This window comes from Eretmochelys imbricata, chromosome 25, assembly GCF_965152235.1.
Source record: "Eretmochelys imbricata isolate rEreImb1 chromosome 25, rEreImb1.hap1, whole genome shotgun sequence".
NCBI lineage: Eukaryota > Metazoa > Chordata > Testudines > Cheloniidae > Eretmochelys > Eretmochelys imbricata.
Genome location: NC_135596.1, coordinates 9,131,068 through 9,157,453, shown reverse-complemented (window position 1 = coordinate 9,157,453; position 26,386 = coordinate 9,131,068). Strand labels below are relative to the sequence as shown.

At 56.5% G+C, this 26,386-nt stretch overlaps 2 protein-coding genes across 7 annotated transcripts in view; one reads left to right on the top strand and one right to left on the bottom strand.

Moving 5' to 3' along the window:
* Positions 1–8,253, top strand: part of SH3GL1 (SH3 domain containing GRB2 like 1, endophilin A2) — a 59,969-nt gene extending 51,716 nt beyond the window's left edge. For 4 of the 6 annotated variants that reach the window (XM_077841970.1, XM_077841966.1, XM_077841968.1 and 1 more), the window contains exons 8-10: positions 1,317–1,441; positions 1,960–2,016; positions 5,066–8,253. In XM_077841970.1, the coding sequence (XP_077698096.1) occupies positions 1,317–1,441; positions 1,960–2,016; positions 5,066–5,262 (379 nt within the window). In that variant the 3' untranslated portion in view covers positions 5,263–8,253. The remainder of the gene's footprint in view (positions 1–1,316; positions 1,442–1,959; positions 2,017–5,065) is intronic. The other 2 variants (XM_077841967.1, XM_077841969.1) reach the window with 2 other exon arrangements.
* Positions 8,254–8,744: 491 nt separating this feature from the next.
* On the bottom strand, positions 8,745–22,408 carry MPND (MPN domain containing). The gene is made up of 13 exons (XM_077842018.1): positions 22,319–22,408; positions 18,240–18,454; positions 17,322–17,552; positions 16,199–16,358; positions 14,064–14,148; positions 13,395–13,491; positions 12,484–12,556; positions 12,195–12,271; positions 11,883–12,051; positions 11,447–11,517; positions 10,857–10,946; positions 9,811–9,903; positions 8,745–9,292 (listed from the first exon to the last, which is right to left on the bottom strand). The coding sequence occupies exons 1-13, from the start codon at positions 22,323–22,325 to the stop codon at positions 9,206–9,208; spliced, it is 1,455 nt and encodes a 484-aa protein (XP_077698144.1). The 5' UTR covers positions 22,326–22,408; the 3' UTR covers positions 8,745–9,205.
* Between the last annotated feature and the right edge of the window lie 3,978 nt (positions 22,409–26,386).

Here is a 26,386-nt window from a genome sequence, read left to right as displayed (position 1 = left end):
CTTGGTTCAGTTGCTGGCTCTGCTGCCACCGTGCTGCATTGTCTTGGGCAAGTCGCTCCCCCCATGCCTCAGTTTCCCCATCTGTAAAATGGCAGTAATGATACTGACCTCCGTTGTAAAGCACTTGGAGATTTGTTGATGGAACGCACTAGATAAGAGCTGGGGGCTTGCGTTGAGCTGCCTGCTAGGGTATCTCCCTCAAGCCATGTTCCCCAGAAATCCTGCAGAGTAGTGTGACTATTCTCCATCTATTACTACCTTGTGTTTGAGTTCCTCCTTCATGCATGGGAATTGATGCGTGCCAAGTAGTCTCTGGTTTAAATTAATATGGGCTGGAGTTGGGAGTATCCTGGAAAGTTAGAGAATGCAAACTACTGGAACAGTGGCCTCTGCTGGCCAAAGAGAAATAATGCTCCGAAAGCAGACTCCCTTTAAGGCAAGAGTGGTGGGAATTTGCCCTCGCTGCCTGAGAGAGGTAGCCGGGGAGCCTTTTCCAGGGCAAAAGCAGATCTCTGCATGGGGGGAAGGGTGAAAATAAAACCAGTCAGTCATGCTCTGGGACTCAATTGAAAGATTTCATGCCAGTGACTCTGGGGAACTGGAGTCCAGAACCAAACTGATCTGGCCAGGTGAGGCTGAGGTAGGAGCAAGGCAGATGGGAGAGAACTGAATTATGTGTAACTCATCTAGATGCTCCGGGGGTTGCAAGGCCTTGTTGTGTAGGATATGACCCCTCTCTTCCCCCAACCAGTACACAGACTCTTCGTGAATCTTTGTGGTTAGTAGAGACCTGCACACAAACCTCAGCCTCTCCAAACCCTTGGTTCAGAGCTTCATGTGTTAATTTCTGTGGCGTGAGCGATGTTGTCTAACCTCCCAGGATCTGTGTAGGATGTAGACAGATCTGGGTCTGAAATGGTGACGGTCACAGTCTGACTCTTCCATCTGCACGGGCACAACTATGGTAGGGGATATTCAGCTTTCATCCCACCTGTCCAGGGGATGATGTGCGAACGGGGCAGGAGAGGTGGTTGTGTGTGTGTTAACCTCAGTGTGCTTGGTGAGATAAGGTCCCTGCTCTGAAGAGTTTGTCATACAAGGTGGGTCCTAATGTGGTATTTCCTTTGAAATCAGGGTGAGGGCATCACAGTCCCTGGCCAGGCCCCTTACTATTGTTGGGGCCTGAGCCAGTTCCCACTGACCAATGGAAACACAGCCAGGCAGCGGGATGAGTTGGCTGCTGCTGCTCGAGTCTCTTGCTGTAAACACAGACGCAGCTTCGCTCTGACTTCACCGTTTCTCTGTTGCCTCTTCAGAATGAAGGACGCCTCTTCACGCCCCAAGCGGGAGTACAAACCTAAGCCCAGAGAGACGTATGACTTTGGAGACGCCGACCAGTCCAACGGAGGCTTTTCTTGCAACCCCACCCCCAAAGTCTCAGGTAAAGACGTCACTGGTGTGCGGTGCCTCCTGTCACAGGTGCTTTGTGGGCGCTGGCATAGCAAGCAGCATTGGGAATGGAGGGGATTTGCCCTCTCGGAGGAGATGAGAATGTTCCTGTGCTGGATGTGCCGCAGACGGCCCAGGAGGTAGCAGAAATGTTCAGGAGCAGGGGCCCTTTGCTATCCTGGCCCACACATCCTCCCTATTCTTGGCTTTGGCTCTGGTGCGAGTGGGACCATTTTCAGCCAGTGCCAGCTGGCTGCCTCTCTCTGTTCTGACTCTGCAGTGGCCCACCTCACTTAGTGCCCTGGGTTGTCATCTAATCGCGGTCTGTGAGTGGTGGATAGGAGAAATCGTGTGTCGTCCTTCCCTCCTGCCCCCCTGCACACTCCGGCCCCTAACTCAGGCTGTAGGATACCATATCCCTCCCCACTAACAGACCCCTCCCTTTTGGGCTGTACCAAGGGATTCTTTTTTTATATATTGGTTTTAAGCATGTCTCTTTTTATTTGGAAGCAGCTTCCTCCTCTTTTCGATCCGACAAGCCATCCCGGACCCCCAGCAGGAGTATTTGTGAGTTCCCCTCCCCCACGCTGCATGCAGTGTGCCCTCCCTCTCTCTTTCTCTCTCCTCACTCCTGCTCTCCCATAAGCTGCCACTTGGCGCCACTAACACTTTGTCCACCAAATAACTCATTCTGGTTTTAGTCTGTCCACTAAAAATCTTTGATCTAATTCTGCCCTTGCTACTCCTGCACATCCAAGTGACTTGGGTTGTAACCGAAGGAAAGATTTGGGCCCTTGTCTATTTCATTTTTATGGACAAAATGCCTGGAGTGTTCTCCCCCCCCCCCCCCCCCCCCAATGAATTGGAAGGAAACATTTATTTTGTGGCCTCTTTCCCCTCTTCCTCCGCCAGTGCGCCCACCCCGTTTTGTCCATAGAAATGTTTCTGGCCATAAAGGAAATCTTACACACGTGTTTGAAAACAAGTTGCTGTTACATACGGCCCATCCAGCAAATACTCTGCCTCCTTCTTTCACTCCTCCTGGAGCTGTCGCAGTCACGCCAACACAGCCAGAGGCCAGTTAGAAAGCAAGGAGCACTTGGGCATGCCGTGAAAGTTTTGTAGGATAAGGGAGAACTGGGGGGCGGGCTCAGCGTGGCTCTGTTGAGGTGTTTCTGAAGTTACTTTCCCGTGTGATGGGAGGTCCAGGCAGGAAGTGGTGATATTGAGCAAGAGAGAGAAAGGGGAGAAGATCGGGTCTTGCATTTCCCTTTGGGGAGGGGAAGGTTCAAGCAGATCTGTTTGGGGAGGTGCTGGAGTGGTTCTTGAACTTGGGTGCACAGTTCAGACAGGCAGGAGAGTGGGGATGGAGGGCCTCTGCTTTTGGAAGGGGTGGTCTGGGTTACTGGGGAAACAGAGTAACAGCATCGAAATGCTGATGGGGAGTAGCCTTGCATGCGGGTTGTCAGTTCAGAGCCCTGTGTGGTGGAGGAGAGGACTGGGTACTGAGCACTCAGGAAGGGATTGTGTTGCGTGGCCTGACCCGTGCTATTCGCTTCAGTATGGGGCTGAGCTGTTTTGCTTGTGGGACACCTTTGCTGCTGGGAAATGCAGAGTTAATTTGGAAAGTCTCTTCTGAAAAATAAACCTGCTGCAGCTTGTGGTGTTTCCTGCCTCCTCTCCCAGTGTCTGGTTGTTCCTGGCTGTAATATCCACCTACCTGGGGTGGCCCCGGTCACCCCATCCGTTTGGAAAATCCAGTGACCCAGCTGGAAGTTCCCAAGTATCAAGTGGGAAGTGGGGCTATGGAGATGTTGTGTTCTCCTCTCTTGGATTCCACTTGCTGGGTTACTTGGCCCCTTGTAGTGCAGTGGGAGTCTGGGCCAGTGTATGGGACCCTACAACAACGCATCTCACGCAGCCCGCTCCTGGAAAGGGTCCCAAGGGTAAAAGCTGGACTCCAGGTGACGAGGCAAATGTGCTTGAGAAACGGATTCTGAAAGCCTTCTTGTTTTTCCTCCTGGCTTTAGTGAGTTTGGTCAAAATCCCCCTTTGCCAAATGCCCCAGATTCCCATTTCCTGTGTATGGGGAATGTGTTGTGGCTGAAACATATGACTGAAAATCAGGGGATCTGGGCTCTACTCTCAGCTCTGCCAAAGAAACTTTTGTGGCCTTGGGCAAGTCCCTTATTCCTCAACCTTCCCCTCTGCTGCTTTTGAAAACCCTCTTAGAAGTGCTGCACAAACGTGAAGCCTCTCAGAGATGCTGCTCCTTCTGGGGGGCAGCAGAGGGGTTTGTCCATCCAACCCCAACTGCCCTGGGTGGTGTATTTTCTCTCGCCGAAGCGTGGGAAGGAAAAGGCTCTGGGAACTGAATAGGATGGTAGTGGGGACACATTTCACCTGTATTTGAAACTGCAGCTTCCCCTGCCCTCTGCTTGTCTGTCGGTAGCCTCAGCACAGACCCCAAGGACTGACAGGGTTGCGGAGACCCAGAGGAGAGTGTCTGCCTCGGAGTTGATGCATATAGATAGGATGGAGCAAGGTGTAGGGGACGCTTTAACTACTGTCATCCATACTGGATCTGTTCGACTAAACAGAGGATTGTGCTCTCCAGGGCTGTCTACTTGGGCACTAAAATTCACAATTCACCTGAAAATTAGGGTGGAAAATTGGTCTGTGGGACAAGGGGAAGAGGTTAGTTTAGCACCAAAGCTGCTCCATGATCTGGTTTCGCAGGCCAAGATTTGAAGAATCACTAGTGATGTTTAGGGGCCCCACTTGACACGCCTTTAAAGGAGCCTGATTTTCAGAGGGGCAAGTGCTCGGCCCTTTCTGCAGATCAGGCCTCCGGACAATGTTTCCAGGTGAGCACCGAATCATAGAGGCACCCGAAATCATAGTCCATCCTGGCCCTCTGGGCTGTAGGCTCCAAGTTCTCTTCATTACCATCCAGTATTGAGTCTAACTCAGTCACCAACTAACAGATTAACTGACCGTTGGTTTCCCCACGGTGATCATTAAAGTAGTAACACTCTCACTTCTCTCTCTTTCCCAGCGGGGATCATTCTGGCTGGAGTTTAACCGTCTTCGTTGACTAACTGGAGATAGTTGAGAGAAGAGCAACAAGCAGGCTCAGGGGGCTGGAGGGACTAAGAAGGGATAGATTAGGAAGGCAGAAAGGCTAAGGGAGGTTTGTGAGTCTACAGCTTGGTGTTAACTCCTTTCAAGGAGGGAGAAGTAACTTAGCGTGGTGCATGGGATAGCAGGAGGAAAAGGAAAACTTGGGCTGGAAATTCCCTGCTATGCTGTGGATTAGCTGCCAGGGGGAGGGTGGGAGCCCCCTTCCTTGGCATTCTTATAACTAAAAATATGCAGGAGCGAACAGTTGGCCCTGGCAGGGAGTTGGAAGCTGAGTATGGCTCTTGGATCTAACTTCTGCCCAAAAGTTCAGTGCTGCAGTGAATAGGAAACCCCACAAAGGCGATCAGTGGTGACTGGATTGGCCTGGGGTAAGGGAGTCCCAGGGGGTGAGGCTGCTCAGTGAGGCCTGATTTGTCTGCGCTCCCTTGGTTTGCGGGCCGGGCTCACCTTGGCTCTGCCTGTCTCTTTCCAGCTCACCTGGACCAGCCCTGTTGCAAGGCGCTCTATGACTTTGAACCCGAAAACGACGGCGAGCTGGGCTTTAGGGAGGGTGACATCATCACGCTGACCAATCAGATTGACGAAAACTGGTACGAGGGCATGATCAACGGCCAGTCTGGCTTCTTCCCACTCAACTACGTGGAAGTGCTGGTCCCGCTACCGCAGTGAAACTGCATCTTCCCTCTCCTCCCCCCTGGCCCTTCCCCTTCCTCCTCCCCCACCGCATACAAACTCATGGCGGGGCGAGCCCTGCTCTTCTGCATTCCATTTTGTAACTCAACACTAGGCTTCTTCTGCGGGGCGGGGCTGAGAGAACGGGATGGCGTTCGCTCTGCACGTGTGCTGGATCAGTGTAAGGGTGGCAGCAGGGAACAAGCCGCAAGGGCTGGGCAGCCCCATTCCAGTTTTCCCTTCTTGGCTTTGAACTAGGTACTTTCAACCCCACCAGGCTCCTCCCACTTTGTACAATAAGCCAAGTCGAGCATCTCCTGGTTTGTCATGTGTCTTTTTTGGGAAAAGCATGTGAAGCGGGTCAGCCACGCTGGAGATCCTGGGAACGTGGGTGCACCTGGGCAGCAGAGTGCACGTGTCCTACCTATGGGCAAGCTCGAGGGGGCATATGCAGGGCCAAGCACAGGGCAAGTCCAGTGAGAACCACCTGTGGGTGTTAGGAGGGGGAGGGAAAAACAGGACCTGCAGCCTCTTCTAGGAGGGGCTCTAGACATTAAACTGTGCAAGGAAAATACCTTCCACAGCTTAGCTTAGGTGGGGTTGGTGTCTACTGAACACGACCAGCAACCGCGCTCGCCTTGTAGGATAAGGGCGAAGCGGTGAGGGTGAAAGTCAGACACTGACCCGTCCTTCCTGTTTGCCTACAGTTCACACCTATTCTAACACTGAGGTGGGGGGCCATGATGGATCAAAGTTCTCTATGCTGCTGTGGGAGGCAGAAGCAGGGCTGCTTCCTGTCCTGCTGCCTCGATGGGCCTCTCCCGCTCACCCATTCTGCTCCTGTGTAAGGACAGGGCTTAGCTGGGGGATTGTATTTCAGAGGAACACTACAAAGCAGCTTGAAAACACTAAATAGCCCCCTTGTTGTCACCCCTAGCTTCCACCTCCTGCTTTCTGTGCACTCAGCTTTGTGCTGGATTGTTTGCCACCTCCTGTCCTCCAGAGCCGGTGTCAGCCCATAGTGTCTCTGGCCTCTGCTCTGTTTCATGGCCACAGGCCTTGAGCCTCCACCTGCTGCAACCGCTCCCTCTGCCCCCAGAAGAGTGGTTTGAACTGGGAGAGATGAATTGGTTCTGCTGCTTCCCCTTGGAAGAGGCTGGTTTGGCCAGGGGGGAGTGTACCTGCAGCTCTTGTATGGTGCTGGGCATGGGATAATGCTATAGCCAAATTATGGCTAAGGCGCTATTCCCTATAGATGAGAGCGATCATGGGAAGGCAGCTGCTTAGCCCATAATGCACTGGCACAAACCAACATGCCCTTATCTCCCCTCCTGTTCCATGTTCAAGTGTTTTTTCCCATCCTATGAAAGGCTGAGTCCAAGGTGAAACTGCTTGGCTTGATCTAGTCTAATCCTTATGTGCCTTCCCCAGCTCCCTTCACCTCGGCTCTTTGGAACCTTAGGAGCTGCTTGTCTTGGTGTGATGGGAGAAGGCCTTGCTGTGTTCATAGACCTTCTAACTCAGGGCCTGTTGTTTCCTTACCCAGAAAGGAGGTCCAGTGGGAAGCCGTGGGCGCGCCTCTTTTCATGGCCTTTATTAGGACCAGTCCTTGCAATACTTGTCTCCTGCCTGATGCCCTGCAGCTCTGCTCCAGCCGGGGTGACAGTCCATTCCCTGAACAGTGTTGTGGTGGCGAGAAGCAGCCGCTTGGCCGGGGGACCTGGTATTTAGGCAGAATGTGTGGTGGTATCTACCGGGGCCTGGCGTTGTCTGTTCAGGTGGAATCATGCGGGAACTCTCTTCTGCCCCTCAGTATGTAAATATGCTTCCATCTCAGCACCCATCCTGTTGCTGGCAATGGGACAAAGCGCAACCCCTGAGGGGCATCAGTGGCTCCTGTACTTGCCCCACTTCTCCCAGCTGTGTCCAGCATAGATGGGCTCAAAGCGAAGAGAAGCTCTGCCTGGAGAGAACCATCTCACCCGTGGAGCTGCTCTGGGGTTTACTGCACTTTCTCTGAACCGCAGCACAAGAGAAATGCTGCTTCCAAGGGCAACCCGCAGGGGGCGTCTAAAGCCACATCTTGCAGAACGTACCTCCCCTGCTTTCCTTAGCCCCACCTTTGCTGAGAGGGAGCTGAAGCACAAGGGACTGAAGCTGGTGACGGGTGCTCCCACAGTGCCATTGGTACAGCCAGTGTGTGGCAGCCAGGGCATGCTATGCTCACCCCATCACCCTCAAACCAGGGCTTGGTGTCTTCCTGCCCTCAGCAAGGCCCGGCACAACACACCTGTACCACGGGCCCTTTGGTTCTTCTGACATCAGCCCCAGCATTGCTTCTGCATCTGTATTTTTTTAATAGCAAACAAATCTCTGCCGGCAGGTGGGGGGTTTCGGCCTGTCGCTATGTAATCGTCTCATGACGCAGTGCTTTCCCTACCTTTCTCGCTCGCCAGATTCGGTGTCCTGTTACGTATACACACAGAACCTTTTTAGCTTTTTTAACCATGCATGTTGATATACGTTTATTACTCTCATCATCAATACTGTCACTGACCCAACTCCCAGCAGAGGCCAAGACTTGCAGGCGCTTTGTTCAGAGCTGGCTCATACAGCCACCCAGGCTCCCTGTTTGCGCAGCTGGTAGCCTTCAGGGGCCCAATCCTGCTTCCAGGAAGCCAACAGGAGTAGGGACCAGGCTCAGGCTTGGGTCTGCTGGGCAGACGCAGGTCCCCTATCTGTTAGGGCGGACCTGCCATAAGAGCTGGTTAGTATTTTTTGAGGTTGTAGCTTCTAACTTTCTCCTTTCAAACCCGTGGCCTGGCCGAGTCATGTCTTTGGTATGGTCCAGCGAACATTCAGTTGGATTGAAATAAGTCTTTTAGTTGGGACAATTTAATAGAACTTTTGTTATGGTTCCTCCTGGTTTTAGGGGGGGAACACCCACAAATCTTGACTTGTAATCTCTAAATAAAAGTATTAAATGTTTTCTTTCTAAAGCGTGTGCCTTCTCTTTCGGGGGTCAGGCGGGGGCTCCTTCCCCTACCGCTGTGGAATTAGCAAGCTGCCTAAGGGGTAGGGCAGCTGGGAGTGGAATATGGAAATAGAACCTCTCCCTCACTCAAGCAAACCCCCTTGGCTAACCACCACGTTACCTGCTCACGAGTTAGCGTGTGTCACCACTTCATATTGCGGGTGGCACTGCTTGGTCCCTGGGGTGGAGATACCACCCCCCAAAGGAGCCACGGAGTGAGTGGACCAGCCAGGCTGACCCTTCCACCTCCCCCCTTGCACTTGCCACCTCTGGCTCAACAAGGCTGCTGCTTCCAGAACTGATTTCACTCTTCTGTTGAAGAGAGCCTCTCATGGGGATGGGAAGCCACTCTCGCAGCAGGCTGTGCCTTTAAAACCACCTGGGATGGCTTGTTCCAGGAAAGAGCAGTCAAGTCTCTTCGCTTTGACTCCAGCTGCTCCTTTTCCCCGAGAGGGGGCGGCTTTATCATCACTCAATCCCAGTAGGAGTGTTCTACGCACACATTCCCTTCTGGGTCTCCCACAGACACGGGGGGGAGGGTCAGCAACATTTTTTAATCAGAACTACCAGTTGCACAAATAACTTACACCCGGAGAGAGGCCGCCACCATCCTCCCTCGTTCGGACCTACACGCTACACCCCCAAGTTGTACTGCGCTCCCCGAGCCAGGCCCCGTCTCCACCAGCGGCAAACGAACCCGAGCCCCAGCGCTGATCCCGTCTGCGGGATGACTCGGCTTTCAGGGCTGTATAACAGCTGCCCCAGGCTTGCAGATCCAACGTCCCTGCTAACTCCGCACTGGGCGCAGGCTCCAGTCTCCCCAAGCGTGGGGCTGCCAGGCTGAGCCCCACCTGGTGTAAAGGCACCTGGGTATGAGTTCAGTGTAATTCGGGCTCCAGCCTTGCCTCAGCTGCTGTGCTTGAGGAGGCTGTAAATCTGTTCCAGGACGTGGGCGAAGCCCTGATCTTTGGGTGTCCTGGAGGCGAGGGAGCCCTGAAATGGAAACAGCTTTGTTTATTTTCCATCTCAGGGAGGGGCCTCGCAGTACAGAACTACCCATCCCCCTAGGCCGAGCACCTGGTCTACCCCTAAAAAGTAAGGAAAGAGTTTTACCAATGCAGCGGATCTTCACCATGGACAAGCTAACTCCGTTATCTGCCCCCGGCCACTAGACCTGTTCTCCAATGACTCTGCTTGAGTAAGGACTGCAGAAGTGGGGCTGGTATAAGCTATTAGACCCCCGCGTGCTCCATCCACATTGCTTGAGTTGTTTCAGTACAGCATAATTCCTCGGTGCAAGTCACGGAGAGTACGGCTACAATGAGGAAAACTGATCCAACCTTCCCCAGCCATGGAAGTGCTAAGGTGGAGGTAGTAAAAACACCTCACCTAGCTCAAAGCAAGCCTAGAAAACAGGCGGAAAAAGCCACCCCAGCATCCCCTCCGCCATCTTCTCTGCAGGTGGCATATAATGGGTCGGCTTTTTTCCCATTTCAATCCCATTTTCTCACCTTTAGTTTGTCCAAGTAGGTCTGCTCCTGGCTCCATATATCTTGAAATTTCACCAGGTCCGGAGCCCCTTTGTAAAACTCAACCAGCAGCATCTGGAGCCGCAAAGGGAAAGGGGAGTCAGTGGAAGCCAAACGATTGCTCAAGTCCCACTGAAAGCGGGACCTGCGCCCTGCAGTTTTGCAGCAGTGGGGGAAGAGGTCTGAGAGGAGAGGATCGGCCTGTCAGCCCCAAGAAACCCCGAGCTTTCCTGTCGCATGTAGAAGGGGATTGGTCAAGACTAGGATTGGAATCTAGAGAGACTTGGAGGGACGTTAGGCCTCTGACCATCTGGTTCTAGTGATGGTCTTTGCTTATCCCCCTCTCCAGCTCTTCCTTACTGCTAACAGGAGTAGAGGGGACTTGGTTTGGGCTGGGGCCCAGGCTGCTGCTTGGAACTGTTGACTGGTAATGGATCTGATTCTCGCTGTTCACCCACAGGGTGGCTACACCCCACACCGCCGTCCGGGCTCTTTGTCTGCATGTTTCGCCCTGCTCCAAGCCGTGGGATTTTCGTTCTCTGAAAGAACTCTGAACAACAGGTTTGAGAGGAGTCGCTGGAGGCATGGGGTGAGCCTGGTGGTGCTGCTTCGTCTGGCTAAAGCCAACAGACAGAGCACCATGGGTATGTGTGTGTCACCCCAGACCTTCAGCCGCTGTTCAGTCTGAGCTGCACTGACACTAATGATCACAGCCCTTTTCCTGAGACCCCCTCACCACACCCGTCTGTGGAGATGAGGCTTTGCTCACCACCCGAGGCGGCTCTCAAACCCAGGATGGCTGCATTTCACGGGCCAGTGAAGCAACACACCCACTGATACGATGGGGAAGGAGACATGGAAGGTCCTACGGTGGAGAAGTGCTATACACACATAGCATGAAGTTACTGAGACCAGCCGAGGACTGCGAGGAGATGTGTACGGTGCTGTTAGATACTCCCAGGGGCCAGGGGAGAGGTCTTCCACGCAGCCCCTGCTCGGGTTCCCCTCCCCCCAAGTAGGGATCTCACCATCTCATGGAGGACGTCATTGGTGAGAAACCCATCCTGCACGTAGGTGAGCTCCACTTCCATGGGGATGCCATAATCGTTGGGCCTTTGCTGTGAGAGGAAAGGAAGCACAGAGGTTTCCAGCCGGGCACAGCCTTGGGTTACACAGGACGAGCCGGGAGCTTCCCAGGCCAGGCTGGTGCACCAGCGTTAACTCAGCCCAGCCTCGGGCAAGGGCCGGTTTGGGGCCAAGTCACACGCGTGATTGGCGGAGTCCTGGCCCAAGTGTCAGGAAAAGGCCTTTTCCTGGCCACGGCTCCCTGAGGTGTCCAGGATGTTTATCCAGGGCAGAGAGGGGTCCGACTGCTTCTCCGGCTGGAGAGACTGTGTCCTCCCCCACGCCCCAGCAGGGGCCCCGCTCCAGCAGCCCCCAGCAGCCCAGGGTCTGCTCCTTCGGCCAACGCCCCTGCACCATGGGAACCAGCAGAGGGCAAGGTCTGCCATTGCCAGGAACCCCCCCGGAGAGCCAGCAGCAGGCTGCATGGTCCAGAGAGCCAGGGGGAGCAGGGGCGGAGGCTCCAGGCCTGGCCATGGCACCGTGTGAAACTCACCTCAGGAGGTGGCATGACCCAGAAGGGCGAGATTTTGGACTCCATGCCTTGGTTGCCGGGATAGTATGGTGCTGTGGGGAGAGAGCACCAGGAGTTGGACTGAGGGCCGGGTTACCACCCTCCGCAGCCCAGCCTGCCTGCCCAGGGCCTGGACTGCAGCTCCCCGGAGCCCCGGGAGGGGGTTTGAAGTAGAGCGAGGAGCATGGGATTGCAGTCCATCCCCCACCCCGACGTGACGGGGGGGTGGGGGGCATCCTGACGCCCTGCACCACGGGGCACCAGACTGAGGTTCGGGGGCTGCCCAGGGGCTGAGCCCTAGCAGGTCCCAAGGTGCCAGACGGTGCCCCGGGGCGGGGAGCTGGGTCCCCAGCTGGCCGTGCCGAAGGGCAGGGTCCCCGGCCCCACATCCGGCTCCCCCGCACGGCCCGGCCCTTACCGCAGATGAGGGCCAGGCAGGGCTGGAAGCTGTTGTTGCTGCCCTGCAGCTTGAGCTGGTAATCCATCTGGGCGTCGATGTCCTGCAGCGAGGGGAGGGCGTGGCTGAAGGGGTGGCTGTGGTACCAGCCCACCAGCGCCAGCCCCCGCAGGAAGAGGTTCTGGCAGATCTGAGGCACGGGCACAGAGAAGAGGGAGGAGCCATTAGAGGTCTTCTGGGATCAGCTGCCCAGGGCAAGCCCTGCTCGGGCCTGGAGCACGCACCGGCGGGATGGCGCAGGCCGTGGCCAGCTAATGCCCCCCCATCCGTTACCTCCTCCTCGACGGTGGCTGCCGATTCGGCGTCTCCGAGGCGCGTCCGGCAGGGGAACGCTCGCAGCACCGTCAGCACTGCAAGGAAGCCCAGGCGTCAGCTCGGCCCAGCCGCTCACGGACTCCACCCAGCCGAGAAAAGCTGGTTAGAGCGAACGCCCCCCAGCCTGCGAGCCTCGGGGGGGCTGAACCCCGGGTCCAGACTGGGGCCTCGCACCTTGGGCCCGAGGCAGCCTCGGAAGGGCCTGGCGCGGCCGGGAAATGATCTCCAAACCTCGGCCTGTACCTACCCTGGCTGCTGGTGTCCCACCTGCCTCCCAGGTAGCCAACCACCTCGCTCCTCGTTAGGTGGCTGTGAAAGTCCTAAAGAGGGAACGGGGGGAGAGTTTAAACCCAGGACAGTTCCCACCTGCCCTCCCTCCGGTCTCTCCCCCACCCCCTCCCCTCCCTTCACCCCGCACCCCTCCTCTCAGTTCCCACCACCCTGCATCCAAAGGCATTGCGCATCCCTTCCCCGGGAGCCTCCACCAGGAGGTGTCTGGGTGACATCCCAGCCCTGAGTCTTCTGCGTTCTGTGGGTGTCACCCTCGGTTTAACACATCTCCCTGGGCCATGCGGATCCGTGAGTCCCCCCCCACACACACACGTTCCCTGGGAGCTGCCCTTCCAGCCGAGGCAACGTTAATATCACATGTTGCAGTCCCAGGATCTTGCTTTGATCCTGAAGGACTCTCAGGCCCCTGCTAATAGTCTACAAGTTGATGTGGCCTGCAGGAGGTGGGGTGCACAAAGGCTGGCCACCCTCTTGAGGAGAGATCATTGTCTGCAGTCCCTGAAGAAGTTCCCAGCCTGCGAGTTCTCTCGGTCACCAACACGGGGCTGCCTGCCTTCACCATCCCAGCTCGGAAGTTTTTGCCACATGTCTCCTGGCAACCAGCAAATCCTTCAGCGGGGCCCATTATTCACCCATCGTCCGCCTCCTCCCTCAAACTGCCCCTACTACGGTTAGCGATCGGACTGTGTGCAGCAGCTGTTCCACCCTGGGAGTTTCAATCAGCTGGTGGGGCCCCTGTCTCCCTGCGGGCTGGGGGGGCCACCAGCCAGAGGGATGCAGGCAATTGCACGAGCCTTGCCTAGCGTAACAGGTCCATGCTGGAGGGAGCGCTCCAGGGTGGGGGGCAAGCGGGAGGCCAGTACGTACCAGCAGCAGCAGCACGTTACTGGAGATGGCCACATTGAACGGCTGGAACTTGTTGATTGCCGCGAAGGAGGTCACTTCCACGAGGGTGTGCGGGTTCCTGGAACAGAAGACCCCCGTTCTCCACCACGCATCCCCCAATCCCAGCTGGTGCTGACCTGACACCCTCCGGGGTTTGTCTCTTCTGAACCCCAGCACGCTGGGCCAAGGACCCAGGAGAGTTGGGGGCAGGGAGTAGCCTTTTGTGCTGTGGGAAAGTCAGGCTCCCTCCCTGGGGCTGGGCTCGCCGGGACAGACAGGGAGAAGGGGACGATGCTGGAGCTGAATTGTCAGGGGAGCGACAGGTGGGGACCAGGCTGGATTCAGGCAGAGAGCCCCGTTCTGCTCCCAGGGAGCATTGATGCTGGGGGGGGGGGCGGGCAATCCCAGACTGGACTAGCGGGGTGCTGCGGGACAGGGCGGAGGGAAGCCGCCAAGCCGCGCAGCTGCCTCAGAAGTAGAATGGCAGGGGGCGATACCACGGAAGGGCAGAGCTTTAGGAGCGGAGCAGCAGGAGGCGCTGCAGGTCAGGGTGGGAGGGGACGTGATGGCATTGACAGAACTCGCTCTCCCGAGAACTTTGCCAACAGCTGGCCAGAGGACGCTGGGAAGGGAGCTGCAGTGGGGCGCTACCTGGCAGAGTCCCGGCTTCCCAACGTGCAGTAACGGACGGGGGTGCGGTTCTTGCTTTCCGGTCTCTTCCCGTAGGGCCCGTTATCTGCAAAGACAAAGAGACCAGTCCCCACACAGTCCGATTTGCCCCCTGGCCCCTTTAGGACACACCGAGGGAAGGGAAGGCAGGGAGAGAGGGTTTGTGGAGACAAGTTCTCAGGGATTCATCTCACTTCCTGTGCAAGTCTCCAGACAGAATTAACCATTCTTTTACATCTGCTGTCCTGATTTGCTGATCTCCAGCTGAAGGGGATGCTGTCAGGTTAAAAATCAAACCAGGGAGGCAGTGTGACCTAGTAGACAGAGCAGGGGACTGGGACTCAGGGGACCTGGAGTCTGATTCTGGTTCTGCCACCAGCCTGTGCATGACCTTGGGCATGTCACATCCCCGCTCTGTGCCTCAGTTTCTCTATCTGTAAAATGGGAATTATGATCCTTTTTAAAGTGCTTTGAGATTGATGAGAAATGATAAGAGCTAGGGATTATTATTAACAACAAATAACCCATTTCCTCCTCTCTGTGACCACCTGAGATCGCTACAACAGGACAGACAGCCCATTAGACAGAATAAAATTGTATATAACTTTCATGCTTCAGGGCATAAGCGAACCACTGCCTGCCTGGGGTCAGGAAGAAACATCCCCTAAGGGCAGGTTCTCCCATAACTGCTGTTTGCAGCATTCCTCACCTCTTCCTCTGAAGCATCTGATGCTGCCACTGTCCCATTTGCTGCCAGCATGTTCACTCTGCTTGTGCGGTGTTATTTGATTTGTATTGTGGTAGCGCCTAGGTGCCCCAATCATGGACCACTGTGCTAGGTGCTGTACAAACATATGTGTTTCCCTAGCCCCCCTACCCTTTGTCTGACTGTGTACACTGTAAGCCGTCCAAGGCAGGGACTGTCTACTGCTCTGTGTCTGGGCGGTGCCTAGCCCAGTGGGGCCCTGGTCTTGGTAACTCCTGACAATTCAGTTGAAAAAGGGACAGGACACCGGACTTGTTGGAGTCACCAGTCTGACCCAGGGCAGCAATTCCTACGCTCCCGAAGAAGCTTTAAAAATCCAGTTGGCGCCTTGCTATTGGTGCTGATTGCTTATCTTCTGCGGTTCTCTCCGCCTAGAGCGGGGGTGGGCAAACTACGGCCCGCGGGCTGGATCTGGCCCGCCAGCCGTTTTAAGCCGGCCCTCGAACTCCCGGCCCATGGGAGCTTTGGGGGAGGTACCCACAGGCAGGAGCAGAGCACGGAGCCCTCTGCCCTTGCTCCCACAGGGGCCGCAGGGACGTGGGGCCGGCCGCTTCCGGGAGTGGCGCGGGGCCCACGGCGACCACGGGGGGGCAATCCCGTAGGCCGGATCCAAAGCCCTGAGGAGCCGGATCCGGCCAGCGGGCCGTAGTTTGCCCACCCCAGTGTAGATGTACTCCACTAGCTTTGCATTAGCTAGATCCAAGCTAGCTCACATTAACAATCACCGCAAACCTGCAGCCGCGCCGACGGGGGCCGCTCCAGTTCGGAGCCAGGATCCTAGGTGGGCGGGGCTAGCCCGGGCAGCTGCCAGGGCTTCACTGCTATTGTTATTCGAGCTAGCTCCACCAACACTAGGTCAGGGGGGTCTACACAGGCTGCAATCTGACCTTCCGACTGCAGTGCAGACAGACCCGAAAATCCTCCTGGAGACAAGGCTCCGTCGTTTTTCACCTCCCTGTAGCTGGTGGAAGCCAATCCCACCTAAGGTTGGCCTGGACCAGTGCCAGGGAGGTAAAAACCACCTGCACCTCATCTCTGCTCGACTTGGAGCTTGCCAAGGCCATGTTAGACCCGTCTGTGTTCTGCAGCGAGGAGGCAGAGAGATGCAGGGTGGCAGCTTCGGGAGGCAGGGGCTGCAGAGGGGAAGGCTCTCGCACCCAGTGCCGAGGCAGGGACCGCGGGCCTAGATGGGCAGAGGAATCAGGGAAAGGGAGACGCGAGCTGGAAGGTCTAAGAATTACCCTGGTCAGTCCAAATCCCACCCCTTAGACTCCTGCCATGGATCGGAGCAGACCAGACCCCGCAGCCCCAGCATGCAGCAGGCTGTTCTGAGCCTTTGACCCAGCGTTACCAGCGTTGTGTTGCTCCACCAGGCTCTTGCTTTGGTGCTTCCTGCTTTTCTCCTCCAGTTTCTTGCCAAGCGCAGGCTCCGAGATGGCGATTTTACCTTCCCTGGCCTCGTCCTCGTCCTCCTCAGCCAGTTCCTCCTCCTCCCCTTCGCTCACCAAACTCTGCAGGGCAGGGAGGGAGAGAGGAGGGGATGTGGCAGGACAAACAGCCTCCCCCTATCCCAGCTTCAGCACGGAACTGGTGCTTCTTATTCACCACCCATCCCAGACCCCCAAGGACACCTGTGCTCCTGGGTCCAGCTCACTGCCCCTGCAAACGGACATTTTGCAGGGGCAGAGCCTCCACCGGGCACCCTCTGCTGGCACAGTGACACCAAGAAGCAACTCCCCCCAGCACCTCCATGGGGTCTGATCCCAGCCAGCAGTGCCCCACGGCCGCTGCTCTGCCCGTTCCCTCAGGCATCCAAATGCCTGCCAGTCTAGGGCCCATCTCGGGTAACTAAGGTCCAGTTGGGAGACTCCCAGCCTCCCTCCTGCTCTCCTGGGGTTCAGAGCTCAGCTGCTCACACGAAAATCCTTCCACGGGTTAATCACCCTCTCTGGCAAAAAGGTACGCATAGTCTGAATGTGTCCAGTCTGACACAGTCTTATTTCCAGTCTGAATGTGTCCAGCTTCATCTTCCAGCCAGGCGCTGGGTCAGCCCTTTCTCAGCGAGATGGAAGAGCCCGTTATTAAATATTTGTTCCCCAGGTAGGTTCCTATAGGTACTAACTGCCGAAGCCCCTTTAAAAACCTAGAGAGACACGGTGGGGGAAGGTCACATCTTTTATTGGCCCAACTTCTCTGGGTGAAAGAGACCAGCTTTCGAGCCCCACAGAGCTCTCCTCCAAGCCTGGCTCTCCTTCGCCATGAGGAGCTGGTCCCATGACAGATGTTACCTCCCACACCTTGTCTCCAAAATCCTGGGGCCAACACACTTGAAAAGCTAAGGTGTGAGTGCGTCTCTTTGCAGCAACGGGGTATAACAGCCTCAAAGGGGGGTTCATCATATTTGAGACATTCCTGCTGACTCAGCTCCCCCGGGGCCCAGGGGGCAAACAAGGGAGGGGGGGCGCCTGGCTCACCTCCTCGGCCGCGGGGGCATTGGGCTGGTGCTTCTTCAGCCAGGCCGCCTTGCACTGGTCCAGCTTCTGCCCCTTGTACCTCACCGAGGCCCAGCCGCAGCCCGATTTCTTCGCCGGGTTCACCAGCTTCTTGCAGTACGTGGCCCAGGCGCTGGGTGAATTGAACACCTGCCCCGTCTCCTGCCAGGTGATCTTCCCGTCAGGCAGCAAGTCCCCTAGGAACTTCTTCCCCTGGGAGAGCAGGAGGGAAGCAGCAGGCTCCGTTAACACACTGGCACGGGGGGGAACCCGCTGGGGAAGGCCCAGCGAGGAGAAGGAGGGCAGGGGATTCACCAGTCACTAGAGGTGCCCCGAGCGTTGCCCCTCAAGAGGGTATGCAGCCACCAACCCAGGAGCCCTGCTCTCCACTACCTCTCAGACCCGACTCGGCAGCAAGCGCTCCCCTCCTCTCCCCTCCCCGCCACTCACCAGGCTTGGTACAGGAGCACATGGCTCCCGGGCCGAATTCACCAGCACCAAAACCCCACTCTGGCCCCTGAAGTGGATCCAGGCAAGACCCAGGCCTGGGGGGGCTCAGTGCAGTGGTGGGGAACCAGGAGCCTGCATGTGGGGAAGAAGCTGGAGTCAAGGGGGCAGGGAAGGGATGGCGAGGCACGGAGGAGTCTGTCCGAGAAGCAGGAGGAAGATCAGAGAGCCCCCGCAAGGTTGTGGTGCTTCCTGCTTGGGGCTAGTCCACCTCTGCTCGGCCCTATGGCTGCAGGCTGGACCCCAGCATCTAAGTCACCATTAAAGAGGCTGTTGGAACAAAGGGCAGCAGTTCTGGAGCCGTGGGCACCCCCAGACTCCCAGGGAGCCCCAGGCCCGCACCAGCACCCACCAGCGGCGAAGGAGCACCAGCCCGGTGCACTCTGCCCTCACCAGGTAGTAGATGGAGAGCACGCCCGCCCCCGGCTCGATCAGGCCGTCCTTGAGCAGCACGCGCAGGGTGATGCCACGCCGGGTGAGGATGCAGCTGCGCCCCCCTGGGGCCGGCTTCCCGGCGCTTTCATTCTCAGGGTCTTCCAAGCTCGTCTCCAGCTCCTCCTCATCCTCTTCCAGGCACTCCTCCGCTCCAGGAGAATCGGCATCCAGAGCTGGGAAACAAACACCACAGCCTGACCTGGGGAAGTGGGAGTCAGGACTCCTGGGTTCCATCCCCAGCTCCAGAAAAGAGCATGGTCTATGGATCAGAGCAGGTGACAAGGAGTCAGGAGTCCTGAGTTTTGTTCCTGGCTCTGAGAAAGGTGTGAAATCTATCCACTAACACCCCATCTCTAAGTGTCATATCTAGTGGTTAGAGCAAGGACCTGTGGGCCACAGAGCCCTAGTCTCACTCCAAAGTTCACCAGCTGTGTGATGTCAGACAAGCCATTTCCCCGCTTTGTGCCTCAGTTTCCCCATCTAAACTGAAGATGGTAATGCTGATCTACTTAACAAGGGGCTGGGGAGTCTGAACTCAGTCAAGCTTGCAAAGTGCTTTGAGATCCTCAGATAGGTGGGGTATGGAAGGATACAGGATCAGTATAATAGCTCATGAGAATAAACCAATGAGTCTCTTAAAGGGTAACTGTTAAAAACCCCAAACATACCATGGCTTTACCTGAGATCTTAACAACCTGGGCGATTTTTAAAACTAAAAAAGAAATTTTAAGGCCTAAATTTTCAGCAAGGACTAGTGATTTTGCGTGCCCATCTTCAGGCACCTTACAGGGGGCTGAGGGGCAGAGGGGCGGGCATGCAGCACGTCCTGGAAATCAGCCCCCTCTGAAGGGTCTCAAATCAGGTCCCCAAAATCCCTTGTTGCCTTTGAAAATTTGGCCCCTAAAACTGCTTTTCACTATTAAGTCCCCCCAAAAGGAGGAGGGGGTTAGGCAGCCCCCTGGCTCTGCAAAGGCCTGCAGGGGGACCTTGGATAAGTCACTGCCCCACTGTGCCTCAGTTTCCCCATCTGTACAATAGGGATAATGCTGCTGCCCTCCTTTGTAAATTGCTTTTAAGGTCAACAGATGGAAAGGCCCGAAGAGGAGCTAGGGATGATAATTATTATCTTTATCATAAATCCAACAGGCTATTTTAGTGCCACCTTAAGTGGCTCGCTCAAGGAGTTTGTGGGTGGGCCAGGAATTGAACCAGGACCCAGCCCAGTGCTTGACGCTAGCTCCTACCCTCCCGTGACTTGGATGCTGCTGATTTTCCTCCCCGAGGAGCTGGGCCCTTATAGATTACTTCTCTGGGAGCATCTAGCCCAAGGAGATGGAAAGCCAGGCTTAAAAAAAAAGAAATTTTAAGGCCTAAATTTTCAGCTGGTCAATATACAGCACTTTAGCTGCAGGTTGCATCTACTTCCTAAACTTCCTGGGACAGTTTCCCTTGTACCAGGACAAGCCGCTTTTAGAAGGAAAAAAGAAAACCAGGTACCCGCTGTTCAGACTGCCATGCACCCCTCCGCCACCCCATACCCCAAAGTCCTGCTTATGCCGATCCAACCCTTGTCACCCTGCCCAAGTCTTCCTGCTGGGACCCCTTGGGGAGGAGACGGAGCTGGATACCCCACCAACCAAAGGCACCTACCACCTGCTTTTCTGAATGGCTGGCAGGTGTATTGTGTGGGTTAGCTAGGAAGAATCCTCCCCCCACCGCCCAGGGAGTTGGCTACGTGGCCCCTGGCTCCCCGCCAGAGATGCCCGAGCACAGGGAGCAGGCGTGCCTGCGTGGGCGGGGCCCTGCCAGACAGGTGGGTCCTGGTCGTCCGACTCACGCCAAGCAGGGATCGGCACAGAAACCATCACAGCTCGTGGCTGTGCAGAGCCCTTGCGCTTGAATCGCTTGCCAGCTGGGTTTGCCTGTCCCAACAGCCCAGCCTCCCTCTTAGAGCCGAGTTCAAACTGCCTGAGAACCCTGGTTTGAATTCGAAGGGCAGTTCTGATGCCGTCGCCTTCGGCCCCTTTCCCGGTCACACACGAGGGCTGCCAAGTGCCAGAGCGTCCCCAGGGCAAATCCCTCCAGAAGCCAGTTTGGAGCCTGAATGTCCACCAAGACCAAATCCCAACTGGCCCATTCGAGAATAAAATTTCCAGCCGTCGCTCGTCACCTAAACCGCCCAATCAAGGACCAGCAACGCTACCATGTGACCCGACTAATCCCACACCAATGGGGGCTATCGGGCGCGTGCTGGGCCTGGGAGGGGGAGAGCCACGAAGAGTTTTCAATATGCAACAAATCGGAGAATGTCACGGACAATTCGCAAGCTGGGGAAAGGGGGCAGCATCTGCTTGGGTCAGCATTCGGTGCCAATTTCTGGCTCTGATCCGCCCGCCTTCTTCACTAGCCCGGGGGGGCTCCAGCCTTGCCACATTATCTCAAAGTGGTCCAGAGGCCACATCAATATTTGACCTATTTGCCGAGGCTCCAGGCGGGCGGAGCTCCGACCCTGGCTAGGGCTGCTACATCCCAGCAGACAACAGAGCCCCCCGAGCTACCCCAGGTTACCTTTGGGGGGTGCTACCGAGCAGCTGCTCCTGGGGCTGCAGGGCAAGGGGGGGGGAGGTAGCTGGGGAGGCAGCGCCCCCTTCTGCCTCCCCACAGCAGTGGGGCAGATTCCTAACACGTCAGGTGAAAGGCCCCCGGGGAGGTTAGTGTCAATTCAAAATGGCGTGTTTCTCGGGCCACACGACGGCTTGCTGCACTCTGTGCTCGTCCCTGCTCTCGCCCGCGTCTCCCCCCCGGCCACCTAGCAGCTGCAGCCCAGAGGAGCCGTCGAGCCACAGGGGCAAACCTCCCGCTAGTCCCTGCGGACGGCCAGTGCTCCCCGCAGGTTGCCAGTTTGGCCAGAGCAGGAGAAAAGCTTTGTAACAATCTGAGCTGGGCCTTAACTCGCAGCCCTGTTCCACCGGGTGCGGGGGGAAGAGGCCACTGCCCTAAACTCTGATGGGGGGGGGCATTATTCTATAGCTCCCTTGCCATGAGGCACATGGGGCTGGAATGAGTGTGTGTCTGTGTGTGTGTGAGTCTGTGTGCGCGGGGCGGGGGGGGGGGGGGAGAGTTCATGGAGCTCTCACTCTTCATGCTGAGCAGGTGGCTGCCCCCCTCCCAAACAGAAATGGTGATTCTGGGGCTGGGAGAGGCAAGTCCCCCCTCTATCCCTCCCAGGACTGGGGACTCTGTGCACCCCCCCCCCGCAGGACTGGGGACTCTGTGCACACGCACCCCCCCCGCAGGACTGGGGGCTCTGTGCACACACCCCCCCCGCAGGACTGGGGGCTCTGTGCCCACCCCCCCCCCGCAGGACTGGGGGCTCTGTGCACACACACACACACACCCCGCAGGACTGGGGGCTCTGTGCACACCCCCCCCCGCAGGACTGGGGACTCTGTGCACCCCCCCCCCCCGCAGGACTGGGGACTCTGTGCACACGCACCCCCCCCCGCAGGACTGGGGGCTCTGTGCACACCCCCCCCCCGCAGGACTGGGGGCTCTGTGCACACCCCCCCCCGCAGGACTGGGGGCTCTATTCCCACACTCCGGCCAGGAAGCCCCCATGGCTCAGGAAGGGCCGGTCCAGGCCAGCCTCTCCCAGGCATTGATGTCAGACGCGGGGGGCAACCCCTCTGCCACTCCCACCCCCAGCGGAGCTAGGGGACACCCGAGGCAGGTGGATGAAGCCAGGGGGATCTTTCCAAGCAGGAACAGGACCTTGGAAAGGGACCTGCAGCTGGAGGGATGCAGGGGGAGGACGGGGGGGTGCGCTGGGGGGCAGGCAGCGGGGAGTGGGCAGCTAGAGGCACGCAGAGAGAGGACTGGGGGAGCGGGGGGGCGGCCGCGCGCGGGGGTCTGCAGCCAGGGCGGGTTGCGAGGGAAGCGGGGGGTAGCGGGGGGGGGACCCAGCCCAGATAGGGAGGGGTGCAGCCGCAGGGAGGGGGGCGGGAGCAGGAGGGGAGACGGGCCCCCCGGGCCGGTACCTGCCATGGCTCCGCTCGGCCCCGGTTCCTGTTGTTCCTCCCCTCGGCGCAGGATGAATCAGACACTGGGGCTCCGGCGGCGGCTTCTTCCCAGCACGTGATGATGCGGCCCCGCTTGTCTCCGCCTCCCGCTCCCCAGCCGGGGACACCCAGCCCCGGGGAGAGCCCGGGGAGCCCCGCGCAGGGGGCCGGGCATGGAGGGTGCACGGAGCTCCTGGCGGGTGGAGGTGGGGCGGGGGCATGGAGGGAAGATCGGACGTGGTGGGGTCTGTGGAGCCCCGGGGGGGTAGTGGGGGGGTGCATGGAGCCTGCAGGGAGAGATGGGGGGTGGTGGTGGAGGTGTATGGAGCTCCTGGGGGGTGCAGTTGGGGGGGGCGGGGCATGGAGCCCCCCCACTTTGCAAACACCGGATCCAATCAGCTGCAGGTCCCTAGCTCCCATTTGCCCCACTCTCCCCACTAACTCCCACTCCCCTCCCAGAGTTGGGAACAGAACCCAGGAGTCCTGACTGCCCCTCCCCCCCTGCTGTAACCATTAGACCCCACTCCCCTCCCTTATTCAGTTAGAATCAACTCATTTGACCAGCGGATACTATTGTCAGGGTCCTGGGTTCTATTCCCAGCACTGTCCCTGACTCTGGCTCACTCACTCCGTGCCTCAGTTTCCCCCCTTTGTACATCAGGGTGGGGGGAGAATATTAACCTCTCCCACCAGCGCGCTGTGCGGATAAGTTAACCTCTGAAGGTGAAAGGAGCGATATTTATTTGTAACCTCAATTATGCGTAAGCCAGGGGGGGCCCCACCGGCAGCTAACCCTGTGATGTGGGGCTGCGATGGAAAAGCGTCTGACAGCGTGATCCCGCCATTCTGCCACCAGAGGGCGCCTGCTCTTTGTGTCTTGGGCATTGTTCCTCGGAAGGGCAGAAGGAAATAAATAAATATTTTCTCTTGCAACAAACAGGATCCAGACGCGCTGTCTTCCTGTCAGGTGCACTCAGGGCTCAAGGGGGCAAAATCCAACCCCAGCCACAGATAATACAGACAATTCACTCTCCAGGAGCCAGCCACCCAAGACTGGGCCTTAAACAACTGGGCACCACCTTGAAATGGTTTCAGTTTCATAGCAGGAGTCTGCAGCCGCCAGTTTTGCTGTGGTTTTAATGTTTTTTTTCTCTCTCCTGCGTGTGAGTGAAAGACCCACACAGACAGCAGGGCTGGCAGCGACACTGGCTGTGGGCAGTGACCTGTCAACAGCACAAAGCGAGAGGAAAACAGACAAGAAAACAGGTTTTCTCCTTTCATCTCTTTCAGGCCATGCCACCTTTGGCACTTGCTAGTCACACCAGGAGGTAACGAACAGGTGATGAGATGCACAAGACTGATTTCTAAGTGGACATTGGCCCCTCTGCAGTTCTAATCGTTCTAATCTCTGAAACTATTAATCTAATTGGCACAAGCCAGCCAGCGTCAGTTCCAAGAAGTGCAAGAAGTTCTGACCAGTGGCCCATGCCAATTATGCAGTCAATCGATTTTTGACCCCACTGGTACATGAAATGTGGGGCAAGGGACACAAGCAATAAAAGCAGGATCATAGAAGAGACCTCAGGAAGTCATCTAGTCCAACCCCCTGCACAAAGCAGGACCAATCCCCAATTTTTGCCTCAGATCCCTCAATGGCCCCCTCAAGGATTGAACTCACAACCCTGCGTTTAGCAGGGCAATGCTCAAACCACTGAGCTATCCCTCCCCTGAAAGCTCAAGAATTAACTGATCTTGGATTAGATCCAAATCTTATTGCAAGTGCTTTGGGGCAGAGACTTATTATATGTTTGTACAGCACCTAGCGCAGTGGGAACATCAAACAGGCTGAAGCCCCGCAGGTACGACAAGCAGGATAAATTGATAACACTTCCATTGACTTCAGCCTTCATCTTTTGGTTCCTTAAGTCCAGCACCCTTTAAACAATTTTTCTGCTAAGATTTGTTTTCCTTAAGGGTTTGGGAGGAATTCCAGGGATCGATATACGGAATTAAGGCCGGAAGGGTTTGACTGTAAGCAGTAATAGTCCATTATCCTCTTTGTCTTTTTCCAGCCAAAAGCCACTGGAAACAAACTCGCAAGACGCCAAGTTAGAATCATATGGGATCCGTTCCTACAACTGGATTTGGCCAGGCTTGCATCTGCCTGGATCCAACTGCAGGATTGGGCCCAGACTGTGTACAATTTGCAGATGTCAAATACCCCGTTTTGTTGCCAGGTTAGGCTCTGTCAGTCATTTGAGAAACTAATTGGAAATGCAATGATAATATTTAATTCTATTTCTGGCTCTCCCCTTTTATCGTCCTTACAGCCCCAATCTGACGTTTCTTCTGAGAAAATTCAAAATAGGATCTGAGGCTTTTTTTTAAAAAAAGAAATGATCCTGCTGGTGCAAAAAGAAAGGACTAAATTGAAATTGGAGTTTGTAAGACGTACAAAGAGTTGGAAATGACAGTGAACGAGTTAATTAAAAATGAAACAATCTAATCTTTCCTGGCCTATTTACGATCATTATTATGAACTGGGTTTCTCCTGGTGTTTACTGGGGAGCGTGGTGTTCGGTCATCACTCAGTGCTTGCAAGAGATCGCTTTACGGGTGTCTGTCCAAGGGCCTGTGCATAACAAGAGTGGCACAATGCGCCGCCCAGCCTCTCCTTCTGGGAAGCTCAGCCCTTAACAGCATAGCTGCCAGTAACACAGGCTGGGGAGGATCTGAATTTTGACCTTCTCATGGCTGGAGATTCCACAATACCTGTTTTCAGCTCTGCCAAGTTCCTCATTCCGCTGCAAGGTTCAGATGAGTTTAGTCGGTATTTTTCTGGGGATTTCCTTTAGTTGTTTAATTACTCCTGCAGGGTTCCAACCTGCGCTGTTAACTTTGCTGGGCTTTGCTGACGCTGAGATCCCCACCTAAAATCTTTCCCAATGGGGACAGGCTGCTGGCCTTTTAACCAGCGCTCTGCTCGGAGCAGGGTTAGATGGTGGGGTGGCTCAAAAGCCAGCGGCCTGTCTTAGGGAGCTGGGGGGAACTGGCAGCTGCTGTGCAAGAGGCAGAGGCTGCAGGGGGAAAAGTGCAGGCTCTGTGGCATGGGGCCAGGGAGATAGGAAGTGTCAAGAGTCCAGGGAGCATCCCCAAATACCCGCACTTTCACAGTCCCCATCTGCAGGCCAGGTAGCTGGGGCTGTGTGAGTCCTAGACTCTGTTCAGGGAATCTCAGGGCACCCAGCATTGAGCAGGGCAGTATCTGAGTGATGCCATTGCCTCAGGGTGGCTACTATGGGTGGGTACCTGGGACGCTCTCAGCACCCCTCCGGCTGGACTTCCTAGCTGGGAGAATGCGTCCCACGCTCTCCGCCCGGCCCACCAGCCTCCTGATTGTTGGGGTCGGCTCCTAGCACTCTCACTCTGGGGGGGGAGAGTGGGGGACTATACTCCTGCTTTCCCTCAGCCCCCTTTATCTGTGAGGTGGGGTCCTCTCCCGTGAATGGGACGTTAACATGATTGCTGCCCCACTGTTCAGAACAGCAGCTGTGAAATCGACTGGGCCAGGCACCAGGCTGTACAGACAAACTGCAACCACCAGGCCCAGGCAGTAGTTGGGAACAGGGAACTTACCGGCCAGCCCCAGCGTGGCCACATGTCGAAGCGGGCCCTGGTTTAGTGGAGGAGAGAGGCCTGGGTTTAGCGGCCGTCCGCCCTCCCACCTAAACCACAGGCCGATCCTAGAGCCTGTGGCTTCCGGCTCCAGTCGGGTCGAAGCAGCAGCTACTGGCTCTAATGGAACCGGCCTGTGCTCAGGCTTGTCTCGCTGTTCCCTTGAGCTCTGTGTCCACCTCTTGGCTCTGATCTTCTACTGACACTGGAAGCTCTTTGGGGCAGGGACTCTCTCTGTTCTGTGTGTGTGCGGGGGGGTGGGGGCGGCTAGGCGACCGCAGTACAGGTAATAACCCTACTCATAACAATGCCGGCTTGGCAGCTCTTGCATGAAAACCCAAATCACCCGATCAAAGCAAATCACCTCCCTGG